At 42.1% G+C, this 15,288-nt stretch overlaps 2 protein-coding genes across 2 annotated transcripts in view; both read left to right on the top strand.

The window, feature by feature from the left end:
• The window catches only part of LOC139115763 (twitchin-like), a 92,371-nt gene extending 81,803 nt beyond the window's left edge, over window positions 1–10,568 (top strand). The window contains 9 exon segments of the mRNA XM_070678097.1: window positions 920–1,210; window positions 1,513–1,803; window positions 2,925–3,215; window positions 3,729–4,031; window positions 7,253–7,537; window positions 7,927–8,235; window positions 8,887–9,189; window positions 9,617–9,898; window positions 10,431–10,568. Coding sequence (XP_070534198.1) covers window positions 920–1,210; window positions 1,513–1,803; window positions 2,925–3,215; window positions 3,729–4,031; window positions 7,253–7,537; window positions 7,927–8,235; window positions 8,887–9,189; window positions 9,617–9,898; window positions 10,431–10,546 — 2,471 coding nt within the window. The 3' untranslated portion in view covers window positions 10,547–10,568.
• Window positions 10,561–15,288, top strand: part of LOC139116337 (twitchin-like) — a 37,255-nt gene continuing 32,527 nt past the window's right edge. Inside the window, exons 1-7 of the mRNA XM_070678970.1 lie at window positions 10,561–10,735; window positions 10,982–11,284; window positions 11,700–11,984; window positions 12,432–12,731; window positions 13,388–13,690; window positions 14,602–14,750; window positions 14,937–15,084. Coding sequence (XP_070535071.1) covers window positions 10,699–10,735; window positions 10,982–11,284; window positions 11,700–11,984; window positions 12,432–12,731; window positions 13,388–13,690; window positions 14,602–14,750; window positions 14,937–15,084 — 1,525 coding nt within the window. The 5' untranslated portion in view covers window positions 10,561–10,698. The remainder of the gene's footprint in view (window positions 10,736–10,981; window positions 11,285–11,699; window positions 11,985–12,431; window positions 12,732–13,387; window positions 13,691–14,601; window positions 14,751–14,936; window positions 15,085–15,288) is intronic.

Below are 15,288 nucleotides of genomic sequence, written 5' to 3'. Positions count from 1 at the left end.
GTCATAGATACGATTGAATACAGTAGAAACATTTAAGAAAAGGACAACGCAAACAGACAAAGACTTTGAAAAACAGAAACAATTACGGAGGAACTCGGTCAGCTTACTGGAGGATGTTGTTTGTCATTCAATTTCTTTAGAGTTTGATTGACCAAGCGAAAGGGGCTGGGATAATTCCCTTTAGAGTAATACTAAGGGCTACACTAAGCTAGAGGCAATTTTACAAGCTGTTTACCTTTTTGAGTAAAAAATGTACTATGGTGGGACAACAAAGTCTCTGTTTTTCTTATAAATAGCATATTTATCGAATTAACGAATCAATCTTGGAAGGGGATCCTTACTGTGAATGAGCCTCCATGATATGGTTCATGATTTTGTGTTGCGCAAAATATTAAAATACAGATACCATATCTTCCACGCAGAACCTATAGAGAATGGGCCTACCATGGCAATTATTATTATCTGCTTTTATATGGGCGGCTCTCGTCATAAATATTATAGTTTTTTTGGATGGTATTAATTATGATAGTGCCTCATTTTATCTCACTACTAGGGTCTGATGTAGTTTGGAACAGGAGTCCTTTCCTGTGAATTTACAGAACTCTGCACTCAATTACATCGGTCTTACTGAAGTAACAATGCATTCAATACTGAGTACAAATATGACGTACAGTAAATTTATCAATACAGATTCTTGGGGGCTGATGAAGTTGAGTTTTAAAAATGTATTGGGTATATCAAATTCCCAGGCACGACCCACAAATGCAACCTGCGTATATATGGGCAGCCAAGAAAGTAGAGCAACTCAATGTTGCTTTAAGCCAGTTGATATCTGTCAAAGCACATTTTTTTGACATTGTAACAATTATCAAACTAATCGCGTCTTCTCATTGAATATCTATTTTGTTCTGGTCAAAAGATGAACCAGATGCTCCAACTCGGCCCGAAGTCGTTGATGTGCACAAAGATCGTGCTAAGCTCAAGTGGGAAGCACCCAAAGATGACGGCGGTAGTCCTGTCAAAGGTTACAAAGTTCAGAAGAAGCCAAAGGACGGTAAATGGGAGGATGCAGTGAAGGAACCAGTCCTAGAAAAAGAAGCAATCGTACCGGATTTGGAGGCAGGCAAAGACTACGAGTTCCGAGTGCTTGCAGAGAATCCCGGCGGTTTGAGTGAACCCAGCATGCCATCTAAAGCTGTCACCGCCTGTGGTAGGTTTTATCAATTAGTATTTGATCAGTACCAAACAAAACAAGTATAAAGCTGTATGCCTAAAAAACACATTAACTGGTTATCGTCCTTTTGTTTTGTAACGTAAAAGAACATTTCAATAAACAGAACAGGGAATATTAGCAGTGAGGTGCTAAAAAGATTACCCTGAGAGGGAAAGTAAAACATAGCAGACTCGGCCAAGGTACAAAATCAGTATTTAACCGTCTCTAAAGAATCAGAAATGTGTCCCCATATCAAATGGTCCAGCCCTAATCGTGTGTTGTTTTGTTCTGGTCAAAAGATGAACCAGAAGCTCCGGCTCAACCTGAAGTCGTTGATGTGCACAAGGATCGTGCTAAGCTCAAGTGGGAAGCACCCAAAGATGACGGCGGCAGTCCAATCAAAGGGTACAAGGTTCAGAAGAAGCCAAAGGACGGTAAATGGGAGGATGCTCTGAAGAGACCAGTTCGAGAAACAGAAGCGACCATACTGGATTTGGAGGCAGGCAAAGACTACGAGTTCCGAGTGCTTGCAGAGAACACCGCCGGTCTTAGTGAACCCAGCGAGCCATCAGAAGCTGTCACCGCAATGGGTAGGTATAAAGATTAGTTCTAGGTTAAAAAAACAAGCTAAACAAGTAAGTCGTTAAGGTAACATAGTCGTCGACATGATTAAGAACAGGAGCAACACATAAGAAAACGACAAAACAGACGGACAAACAATTTGACACAATGACACACACTAACAATCATGCAGTTTGAAAATGTCTTCTGTGATGCTGAAGAGTTTGATGATCAAAAGGGGACGATTTATTGACTTTTGGACTACACTAAGCTATCAGCTACCCTGTAAATGCTGATCTTCATGAGTAAACAGTATTACATTGTGAGGAAAAAAGGACGAGTCAAATGAGTCCCTGCGGTAATAGTCCTAAAGGGAATTATAGATTTGGCTCCATCTGTCTATCAGTGTGTCGGGGACCGTTTCTCGTATAAATGAATTATTATCTTTCAAGTAATTAAATGAAGCAGTTACTGCAGGTATCAGCATAAACAACAGTATCCGTTCATCAAACAAGCCATCTTGATTTTACGTTATTTGTCAAAAAGCAAGTCGTTGTGGACATGATAAACAAAAGATTGTTCAAAAGATATCTTCCACCGAGACTTTAAACGATTACAAGTTGAAAGGAAACATTTTAAAGAGACTTGTAAACAGTCAAAGAAAAAATTCCAGAGTCGACCAGTAGACATTATAGCTTAGTGTAGCCCCATAGTGAATTAACCTTCCCAATCATTTGTCATCAAACTCTTTAGCATCATGCCTGGATGGCTAAGGAAGTTGGTAACAAAAGATTTTTTTTCAACATTCGAAATGAGAGTTTACATTCTGTAATTTTGTAGAACGCTGCATTATTTTACAATGGACTAACCTGCCGAAGTAATATTGCATTCAATAATGTTTGCAAATACGATATACATAAAAAATAATCAAAAACTATTCATTGCAGACAATGCAATTCATTTTAAGATGAGCTCAGATAATTAACTTTCAACGAAGCGCAAATGCCAGTTTTTTTGGAGACGCTAAGAAAGCAGAGTTACTCATTGTGACCATTATGTAACAGTCAAATCAAAGTTTCTTCGCAGAGTGACTATTAAACTTATATCGTCTTCACGTTATAACTATGTCTTGTTTTGTTCTGGTGGAAAGATGAACCAGAAGCTCCCGCTCGGCCTGAAGTCGTTGATGTGCACAAAGACGAGGCTAAGATTCAGTGGGCAGCACCAAAGAATGATGGCGGCAGTCCTATCAAAGGTTACAAAGTTCAGAAGAAGCCAAAGGGTGGTAAGTGGGAAGACGCTTTGAAGGAACCAGTCCTAGAAAAAGAAGCAATCATACCGGATTTGGAGCCAGGCAAAGACTACGAATTCCGAGTCCTTGCAGAGAACGCCGCCGGAGTTAGTGAACCCAGCCGGCCATCTAATGCAGTTACCGCCATGGGTATGTTTAATCGTTTTGTGTCAGGGTAAAACCCAAACAATCAACAGAAATAAAGACTCATGTTCATCGACACAAGTAACAAACAAATGACTAAACAAAAAGACAAATCGGTGATACATTGAACCAAAGGAGCATCATGAAGGAACGATGACAATCGTACCATAGCATGTTTCATATGCCCTCAGAAGACTTGTAGCCATGAATTATGTTTGTACAGACTTTGACAACAGATAAAGTGAAGTGGGCTGATTCATAACGAAGTTATCAGCCCTATTGAAAGTCACTGGCCTGTGCAATGTGATAGGGGAAGGAAGATATAAATATATTTGCAAAAGCATCCCAGGTCGGTAATAGCTTGTCAATTCCGATGTCTGACTATTTAAATTATGCCTGTTAATGTTTCTGGATTGATAATGAATACGTCTTATCGCACGAAAGTCCTCTTCATCCGTTGAGATCAAGGTAGGTTCGGTGAAGAAGCTGATTTGCCTGTACTGTGTTTCCTCCTGATAGAGCCAGCCGATGCTCCAGGTGATCTCAAAGTCGATGATATAACCAAGGACTCGGCCAAACTCAGCTGGACTAAACCAAAGGACGACGGAGGAAGCCCTATTAAGGGATACGTGGTCGAGAAGAGGGAAGTCGGCAAAGACAAGTGGATTCGATGCAACAGAGTTCCCGTGAAAGAGGAGAACTTCAAAGTTGAAGGTCTGGAGGAGGATAAGCCCTACGAGTTCCGTGTGATGGCCGAGAACGAGGCTGGTCAGAGTGAACCGAGCAAAGCAAGCGAACCAATCATTGCTAAGGATCCAAAGAGTGAGTTACAGATAGTTACATATTTTCTGTCGAGGCAGAGTCTCGCGTTGCTAATGAAAACTTCTATTAGTCAATGTTTCCAATAACATGCCTCAATCTTGATGAGGGCGCACTCTGACGACGAACATTCAACACAATGTTTTATCCTCTGGAAGACGTGAAACTCTCAAACATGTACAACAGTACATTACAGACACCACATTCAAATAAAATAATAAATTAATAATTCCGATTACCCTTTCACTTCTAGTTCGTGTCGCAGACCCTAATTTTTCGACAGTGGTTTTAGTCACGACATCTGAACGCAGGGTCTCAGAAAACTGATTTCTGGTGCTTTTTGTGGTTTCATGTACAGTCGAACCTCGATAAGACGAAAACGGTTACAACGAAAAACCGCTTACAACGAACAAAATGCCACAGTCCCGATTTTGTGCTATTGTTTACAATGGCCATTCATATCGTTTAAAACGAACCACGTACGCTGAAAACCGTTTACAACGAACAAATTTTCATTGTGTTACGAAGAGTTTTGAACAATAAAGTCTCAAAAAAACATGCCTGCAATTGTCTTTAATCAGTTGAAAATGCCGCCTACAATGCTTCCGCCTTGTCGCGATAGTCAACAAGTTGAATGGGGTTTGGGCGGCGAAGTCACACCTATTGTTTACATGCACTTACGCCGTTGACACCATCATGGCCAACGTAGAAGTTTCGAGGGGGGACGACTTAACGAAGACTTTTGTATGCGTTTGTGTATATGCGTTTGTATGCTTTGAAGATTGCCGTTGTGAGAAAAGGGACGCTATCTTTACGGATAAAAGGTGGTTCAATCTCGGGGAGAAATCATTCGTCATTGCGATTTCAACATGTCAACAACTCCTCGTACCAGTATCAAACGTCGTGCTCTTTCATTGGACTGTAAAGTTCAAATGATTCGAGCGATCGAGTCTGGCCTACGTCATGGTGCAGTGTGCAAGAAATTTGATGTCAAACCAAGCACCCTATCGACCATTCTTAAGAAGAAAGAAGAAATCATCAAAATGTTTGAACATAACACTGTTCAACCATGCCGTAAACGCTTCCGGTTTTCGAATGTCGATGACGTCGAAGAGGCGTTGCTGAAATGGTTTACAAGTGCACGATCACAGAACATTCCGATCAGTGGCCCTGTTATGCAGACCAAGGCTGAAGAGCTTTCGAAGAAACTCAACCACCTTGACTTCAAAGCAAGTAACGGCTGGCTTGAACGTTTTAAATCCCGACACGGGATTTCCTTCAAGTCTGTGTGTGGCGAAGCTGCGTCAGTGGACGAAAGTGTCGTCAGTGACTGGGTAACATCCAATTACCCAAGCTGTTGGACGGCTTTCATCCGAGAGACGTTTCAACGCTGATGAGACTGGTTTGTACTTTAGACTGATGCCTGATAAGACTCTTTCATTTAAAAACGAAGTCTGTTCTGGTGGCAAGAAGAGCAAAGAAAGGGTAACGGTGATGCTCGGCGCAAATATGGATGGGTCCGAAAAGTTGAAGCCTATGGTGATCGGCAAATCGAAGAAACCGCGATGTTTCAAGAATTTAGATGTGAACTCTCTGCCTGTAATTTACGAAGCCAATCAAAGTGCATGGATGACCAGCGACATTTTTTGTGAGTGGCTTCACACACTCGACAGAAAGTTTACCCGCCAGAAGAGGAAAATTCTGATGATCATCGATAATTGTCCCGCCCACCCAGTTGTCAGAAACTTGAGGTCGATCCAGCTCGCGTTTCTGCCGCCCAACGTAACATCGAAGCTTCAGCCAATGGATCAGGGGATCATCAAGAACTTCAAGTGCTTCTACCGCAGACGTGTTGTTGAACGGTCCGTTGTCGCCCTCGATGCCGGTAAAACCATGCTTAATATTGACATCAAAGAAGCGATCGACATGATTTATTCATCGTGGCTGAAAGTTACATCGGAGACCATCGCGAACTGTTTCCGCAAGGCACAGTGTACGCATGTGTCAAGTTGTGACAACGCGAGCGACAGCAGATCTGAGAACGTGGACACGCCGACCACGTCATCAGAAGAACCATCTTGTCTGTGGGAAACTGTCATGTCTGACATGGAAAGTGAAGATGCTGTGAACTTTTCTGACTACGTTGCAGTCGATGACGATCTTGTTGTTTGCGAAGTACCAACAGATGACGACATCGTTGCATCAGTACTTACGCCGAATCAGCAGGACGATCCCGAAGACACCGAACACGTCGATGACTGTGATGTGCGCAAGAACGACAACCCTGTTCCGACGTCGTCTACAGCTCTGGAATGCCTGTCCAAGCTGAGACATTTTCTACAGTCGCGAAGCAATATCGACGAGGTTACCTACAGCCATCTTTCTGCAATCGAAGACTCACTGTATTCTACAGTGTGTTCAAGTCATCGGCAATCGAAGATCACGGACTTTCTATCGCGGCCATCACATTAGTAAGGACAACTGTATAATGTCAATTGTGCTATCGTGACATTGTGTGCATCACTTTGGTTTAACGAACTCTCAAATGTTACTCTGTAAATCACAATTGTAGTATTTTGCCAGAATTTTTAAGATGTCATTCTTTTATTCCAAGACTAAATTATTGTACATGTACTCAGAAAATAATACGCGAAGTTTTACCTTGGTCGACTGCAGTCAAACTTCCGTGGACATTACCTTAATTTATTGTAACGTATTGTAACTTTATTGACTTTCACATTGTTGTTAAAATAACAAAATTTTACATTTTGTAATAAATAAACAAGTTTTGTTTCATCTAAACTTCTTTTTCTGTATCTATCTTGTACCGGAATGTTTGTTGTGCGTGAATGAAAGTGGTGTGTAATGGCAGCCATATTGTTTACGATGATATGACCCCTCCTGACCCCGACTACTGATATAGCGAACTCCGGGTACAACGAATGAATTCTCACAGTCCCCTGCTCTTCGTCTTATCGAGGTTCGACTGTAGTTCTTAATAAAGAGAGCAACCACAGCAAACACTGACCAATTAAAACTAATATCAACTGGCCGTAAATTGACAGACCCTTTGAAAGGGAGTATGGTTTGCCACCTTAAGAGTATTTCTTTTAGCTAACAAACGGATTTCATGGAAAATACACTACGTCAATCTCAGTGAATGCGTTCTGTCAACGATTTCTTCTAAAATACGTTGTCCTTTCTTGACTTGCTTATACTGACAGTGGCCCCCAAGATCGATTTATCCAAACTACCAGAGGAGGTCATAGTCAAAGCTGGCCAGCCGCTGAAGTTGAATGCCGCTTTCGCCGGCAGTCCTGCCCCCGAGGCCAAGTGGAAGAAGGACGGAGAGGAGATCAAACCAAAAGACATGCTTAAAATCGACAAGGCACCCACAGAAACCACGCTGACCAACAGAGCACCCGAGAGGGCTGATACCGGAGACTATGAACTGACTGTCAGTAATGACTCCGGCGAAGATACGGCCAAAGTCAAGGTTATCGTCCTTGGTAAGCATGTGTATAGATTATTCACGTTCATAACCTCTTCAATCCATCGAAGACATCACAAATCTGTAACGTGCAGGATATCAACGGAAAATACTATATTATATGACTCGGAAATGTTATACGTCAGCATATAGATACAGACGCGCCTCAACCTTTTTTAACACAAGTAATCCAAATTTTGGTGTTCACTTTCACCTGATAGGCATCAAGTTTCGGTTCTTGACTGAAAACGTTTTTTTTCAGAAGGCGGATTGATAGTCCTCAAGAATTAACTTTTAAAAAATTTTCTTGATCGGATTTAAATGTCTCTGCGGCCGTGCTGAAATGTTGTTTATTGAACTTTCGCTTGTCGTTTTTAGTGAGACTTTTTCTTTTGTTTTTCTTCACAGACAAACCTTCTGCTCCCGAAGGTCCTCTTGAAGTCAGCGACATCTACGCCGACTCCTGTAAACTGCACTGGAACCCACCAAAAGACGACGGAGGCAGCAAACTACTCAACTACGTCGTCGAGAAGCGAGACGACAGGAGACCCACGTGGACCCCCGTCAACGACAACGTCCCCCCAACGGAGACTTCTTTGGATGTCAGGAAATTGGCGCCCGGCAGTCAGTGTGAATTCAGGGTACGGGCAGAGAATAGAGAGGGTATCAGTGAGCCGCTGACAACAGCCAAACCAATACTAGCTAAAAACCCCTACGGTAAGCATCGAAGGTCGAACGTCAAAGGTTGAAAGTTCGAGTCTGGCATTAGAAGTACTGTAGTGTTACCAACTTAATCGTGGTTTTTTTCCTATATTGTCACTTGGTATCGTATACATAGGGTTATAGGCAATGTTTCTAAAAAAAGGAGCTTTTCTTACGATTTAATATGAGATTTTTAACAAGCTTTTTTATCGAAAAAGAACAAAAATTACAATATAGCTGCAACACGATCCAAACTCCTCTGAAATCTATAGATCACATTTGTTACCACCGCCATTTGTATACTTAAATGTAAATTTATTCAACTTGTCTCGGTAAAGTGTTGGGGCGTTTGCCTCCGAAATTATTTTCTTTTTGAAAATTTAAGTGAGACGCTTTTAATATTTTTGAGCTCTGTGTTGCCAAGCAAGATGTCGACTTCAGCCAACTCACAGAAAAACACAACACACTGCGTTCTTCGCATGTGAATTATCATTCTAAACTTGTTGAGTAACTTAACACTCATAAAATAAACGTTATATTGTTTCTGTATCTTCTTTGTGAAGAGATTTAAGGTGATATTGGTATAGGTAAATAAAACTTTTTAAACTGGTTTGGCCTTCTGTGTGTTTCCGTTTGATTGACACATAATTTGCTTGTCATTTCCAGACGAACCCGGCTCCCCAGGAACGCCAGAAATCGTAGACTACGACAAAGACTTCATGGACCTCGAGTGGAAGGCGCCCGAGAACGACGGCGGCGCTCCTATCGAGGGCTACGTGGTGGAGAAGAGGGACACGGCAACCTCCCGCTGGACACCGTGCTTCGAGAAACCAGTGAAGGACAACAAATGTACGGTAGAAGACCTGATACCGGGCAGGGAATACGAGTACCGTGTAAGCGCTGTCAACAAAGCCGGAAAGGGAAAACCCAGTAAAGTATCGAACACACAGAAGGCCAAACCCAGATTTGGTAAGACATTTTCTATCATGACGAAAACTTACACGGCGTTTGGGTCACTATCAAGTGATAGATGTTGTGGCAACTTTTCGGAAATAACGAAGAAATACATGGGAAATTCAACTTAACTACACACATATTGTGAACACATATACTGATGCATACATTACATACATACATCTACCCTTCCTTTCTTCCCTCCGTATTCTCCGTCATAAATTGAACTCCAGTGAACATATACTATTTATCTAGGAATGACATTCCTCCATGACTTTGAATATCTTGAGCATTTAGCTCGAATTTCAAATCAATCGACCGACTGCCTTACTCTGGAAAATGTTACATTTCCAAGTAACATGTTATGAGTTAAGTCAATATCAAGTAATTATGAATCAAAGTAAAAAAAAACTAACCGTCTATTTCTTTTTTATTCATGTAGCCAAACCAACACTGAACACAGCCGCACTAAGAGACATCCGAGTCAAAGCTGGCCTCGACTTCAAGTTCGACATCCCGATCGACGGGGCGCCCCCACCGACCGTCACTTGGAAGAAGAACGGCGAGCCCATCAAACCATCTGACAGAGTGAAGCAGGAAGACAGCGAGACGCAAGCCTTGTTGCAAACTAAAAGGGCTGAGAGGGGAGACACCGGTGAATATGAACTGGTTCTTACGAATGACCAGGGCACCACTAGTGCAAAATGCAATGTTAATGTCCTTGGTAAGTATTTGTTCATATGCGCGTACGCACTCATTCTTTCCGTCTTTCTTTCCGTGTATGTATGTATGTCTGTCTGTCTGTCTGTCTGTCTGACTGTTTCGCTACTTTACATCTGGACGCAACAGTGGTACCAGATAACGAAAGAATGCATTTTGTACAAGAAGCGATGTTGTAACTTCCCCATTTTCGTACCATACAGTTTCCCGACATGCCTACCACACAGGACACTTTAGAACCACCTATTTTAATCGTGTGTATTGCGATGATAAAGTGCTACGTCTTTACAGTATGTTGCTTTATTTTAAAAAGACAACGAACAACTGCATTTTAGGCCAGCGATTCTCTTGACAACTGATAAATTGTTATCGAATATCAGCCAAACAATCGAACTACTCTGTTTTGACCGGATATTCTGAAATGCTTGTGATTCAGTAAAATTTTCCAGAATTGAATGTGTGAAATTCGTTTGTCCCTTTCTTAAGTTTGTTTACCCCGGGCCTTTTTGACAGCCATCATTTCTTGCATGTTGCAGACAAACCATCTTCACCAGAAGGACCCCTCAAAGTATCTGACATCACAGCCGAGTCAGCCGCGCTCTCTTGGAATCCTCCAAAGACGACGGTGGCAGTCCGATCGCAGCGTACGTAGTGGAGAAACGCGACACGGATTCCGACACCTGGTCCCCGGTAAGCAGCTTTGTGCCGGGCACTTCCGTCACCGCCGGCAAACTGAAGCCTGGAAAGACGTACGATTTCAGAGTACGCGCCGAGAACGGTCATGGCGGACTCAGCGAACCGCTGATGACATCGGAGCCTATACTTGCAAAGAACCCGTATGGTAAGTTATTGCATGGCAGTGATTTTGTCAGCATCTGTTGTGTCTTATTACGTTACTATACGTAGGTTCGTAGTATGTACGTATGTACGTGTGGATGTATGCATCAGTACATGTGTTCACAATATGTGTGTATATGTAAATGTTTTCGCAATTTATGTACAGAATTTACGGTTAGTTCATTATACTTGTGTTATTTATGTTACAAGATAACGAATTTTACCATTTATATTCTATTTTAAACCAAAGACGAAGCCGATGCCCCTGGCAAACCAGAAATCCTTGCATATGATCGCAATGAGATGACACTACAGTGGGCTGAACCAAAGAGCGATGGGGGCGCACCAATCGAGGGCTACGTTATCGAGAAGAAGGACACCAAATCCAACAGATGGATGAAGTGCAACAAGTCGCCCGTGATCGGTACCAAATTCACAGTGCCTGGCCTGATCGAAGGCAAGGAGTACCAATTCCGCGTGTTAGCTGAAAACAAAGCCGGGCTGAGCGAACCCAGTCCTCCATCAAACGCACAGATTGCCAAACCACAATTCGGTGAGTACAGTGACTGTATCCGTATTACCTGCCATATCTGTAGAACGTTATCCAATTCTGAGCCGTACCAGATTTTAGCAAATCTACCCATGCTCGCAACTTTTGCAAGTTCAAGTCACATGTAATCTTAAATGCGGAATGAAATAGTGCCATAACATTTTGAAGAAATGGAAAGTTTTCTTATAGAGGCTTTTGATGATCTGCAATCTAGATCACATAATCTAATGTATCCTGATATGCACACGCACACTGAATATTGTTAGAACCTGTTACTCGGGTTTCACCCCATCACGTGATCGTACTGCATGCATACACTATGTGAATGCATTCTCCCAAACACAGTAAATATAACCAACACTCATTATTGAAATGAATTTAATCATACGTAAATTCCTCTTATTCTCGACAACCTCAGAAAAACCAAGCGTGAATGCCGATCCTTATTCCCGTGACATCAAAGTACGTGCGGGCGAAACCTTCAACATCGACGTACCCATCAGTGGTAGCCCGCCGCCAACGGTGACTTGGTATAAGGACAATCGCCCTGTGACACCCACCAACAGGACAACGACTGACAGCACCGAGGACAACGCGCTGCTGACGACCAGAACGGCAGAGCGTGGAGACTCGGGAACCTACAAGATACAGCTTGAAAACGACCGTGGCGTTGCCTCTGCAGATTTCAAAGTGACCGTGCTGGGTAATTATTTACTTGGTCATCGCCAGTCACGTGGCAGTCAAATAAATGCAGCGGTCTTTTTTCGACCTGACGCAGATGTTTACCGGATTAAATAAAAACAATAAATCGCATGATAGGTCGCATGCAATTAAAACGAGAAAAACTGATTTAATATTTGTCAAAATTATAAATTTATGTTTGAAATGTGTAGTACTTCGAAACTTCTCGTCATTGCTCTTGCTCGAAGAAAGTTTATTTCCTCACTAGGTAGACACAACGTATTATAAGAGCACATAATCAATTGTGAAGATGTTATTCAGTGATTGTGCATAACCATTTCTTGACATTCAGTCAATGAAAGGTCTAGGATTATTTGCATAATCTTCTTTGGATACCTGTACAATACGAGAATGCTTGTGTTTTAACATCCATGGGGTATAAGTATATGTACCCGTTTATAATTCACAGATAAACCAAGCCCGCCAGAAGGCCCGCTGACTCCAACAGATGTTGATAGAAACTCAGTGACCTTGACCTGGAAAGAACCCGAAGATGACGGTGGTGGAATGATAACCGGCTACGTCGTAGAGAAAAAGAAACCGAACGAGCCTAATTGGAATAAAGTGTCCAGCAGTGTATCGAGCCCCAAGTTCACGGTGAAAAACTTAGACGAGAACGAGAACTACCAGTTCCGTGTTAGAGCCGTCAACCAGTACGGTACTAGCGAGCCGCTCGTCGGAAAGAACGTAACAGTCAAGTTGCCGTTCGGTAAGTTACAGTCTTCGACACAGAAACCACTTCTGTCAGCCATGCATGATTCGATGCCATCTCAGACGTCACAAAGTATTTGCATGACCGAGCTACTTCCGGTTGACTCAATTGTATCGTTGCGCATCAACCGGAAGTGTAGTCACCAGTAAATTGTTGCAAAATGTGACATTTTCTATCGGCCGGTAAAAAGCAACGACCTGGACTAAGTTAGTATGCGCTTAGGAGTATTGAGAGACTGAAACTTTTGCTTATTGCCCAAAAGAAACCTTCAACCATTCTCTGTCAAAATCTCCTACAAACGTCGGGAGCCCGACGCCCAAATTTTGGTAATATAGAAACACATTACCTTTAATTCAACCAATATGTCAAAATGACTGCCATTCCTGTGTAACCAGTAACTCTATCGGAGAAAAATTAAATTATCCATTTTCACAAAAAGAAGATGCACAGAACTATTTTTTCCCAGAGCTTCAAATGGCCAGAAAGTATTGTAAACATTTGAGAGCCCGCAAAGAAATAAGATCCTAGCTTTCAATTTTTAGCCGAACAATTAATGTAAAAACGGTTCGATATGAGGGGTTACTGCGGTTATCTAATTATATGACGTTTAAAAGTGGACTCTCTCAATTTCGTGACATATTATTATCTTGCAGATCCACCAGATGCGCCAGGGACACCTCAAATCACAGACCACAACACGAAGTCTATCAGCCTGAAGTGGACCAAACCGGAATACGACGGTGGCAATCCGATCGAAGGTTACAAAGTTGAATTCAGACCATTGGATGACGAGAAGTGGTCCAAAGCCAACCAGGTGCCATGCAGAGAGCTCAATTATACAGTGTCCAACTTATTCGAAGGAGTCGAATACGAGTTTCGTGTCATGGCCGTGAACGAGGCTGGGCCTGGCAAACCAAGTCGCGTATCCGACAAACAGGCTGCAAAGAATCCAGTTTGTAAGTGTTTAAATGTCTTTCAGTCTGAACAGCAAGGTCGATTTTGTTTGTTGATGATAAACATCTTCTTCTGAACAACTATATCCCACTCTTATCCATATGACTTGCAATGGAACTCGATTACGATAAAGATCTTCCCACCAACGAAATTCAGAAAATCCCTTCAATGCTTAATGGAACAAGTTCATCTCTTGTAGTGAGATCAAATTAGTCCCCATCTGCTATTGAGATGCCTTGATTGTCCATTGCTCTTGGTGAAATTTAAACTGAGAACTTGTGAGCATATCTCCCAAGCCATCTATCACCACAGTATAAGTCTGCGGTACACTTTCAAATATTCGGTGTAGTCATGTGGCTTTTTTTGTAGTCGCGTACTACTAAATTACCCAATACAATTTACGAAATATGTTCAATGTTCATCGCAGTGTAGCCCTGACAGCCGGTGTAGGGACGCAAATGGAGACTTCGTTGGTGCAGAACGAATAATCAACAGCGCCCTCGCGATCAAATGATAGTTTACGATAATCGGTTTCTGTTAAACTCAAAACTGCGTAAGAGAACTTAAAATAGGCTTATTAACGGGTTTGGTGCAGCTTTTACAAAAATGGCTCAGAAGTGGAAAATGAACGTAGAAAGAAAGAGTCAATCATCACTTGACATACAAGAAATTCCAATCCAGGACAACCTACCTTAAGCTGCACTAGAAAGCCATCTACCGACATAATATGGCTTATTTCATTCAACAGTGAGAGAGTGAGAGAGTAAAGGCCTGGTTTGGGGCGGAGCTGCCCCAAATTGGTCAACTACAACATTTTCCTACAAAGCTCCATGGAGTTAAATTCAAAGATTCAAATCCGTAGCAGACGACATTGTTAACGGATTGCCTTTCGATCAATAATGTGTTTTCACAGTCGCAGCTGATTCGCCAGGAAAGCCTGTTTTCGACAAAGTGACAAAGGACTCAGTGGCGTTATCATGGGATAAACCGAAGTATGATGGTGGAGCTCCCATCACTGGTTATGTTGTGGAAAAGAAAGAACCTGGAAAAGACTGGGAAGAGGTAAATATATATGGCCCTTTATTCATGCCCATGTATGTATTCATAGGTACATAAACACAAATATTGATAAATCCATCCACCCATCCTTACCTAATTACCTATATAGAATAGCATGTCGTGTCTTCTGCTCGTTCGTACTTCTACCGGTATGTCACTGAATTCAATTTTTGTGTCCATGCCTTACAGGCCGCTTCTGTCCCAGCGAAAACTACCAATGCCATGGTGCCTAACCTTGACGAAGGCAAAGAAGTCGAATTCAGAGTGCGTGCGGTTAACGAAGCTGGCCCAGGAAAGCCAAGCTCGCCAATAAAAACTGTCATTGAAGACAAGCCAGGTAAAGTATATCGATGGCACAGAAACAAAAACCAAAGAGTTTAATGAATATCACTGCAAACAAATACAAGTCATCAGTCAGTTTGTAACAATGAAGAAAGCATTTACAGGTGGAAGTGTAACTGCGGAGAAACTTATTCAACTTTTTTGCTGAAATTTTGCGGCTGACTCGCAGCGTGTTTGCAAGGTTATATCTGATTGGTCG

This window comes from Ptychodera flava, chromosome 17 (assembly GCF_041260155.1).
Source record: "Ptychodera flava strain L36383 chromosome 17, AS_Pfla_20210202, whole genome shotgun sequence".
Classification (NCBI taxonomy): Eukaryota; Metazoa; Hemichordata; class Enteropneusta; family Ptychoderidae; genus Ptychodera; species Ptychodera flava.
Note: the sequence above shows the minus strand (reverse complement) of the source record. Positions and strands in the feature narration are given on the sequence as shown.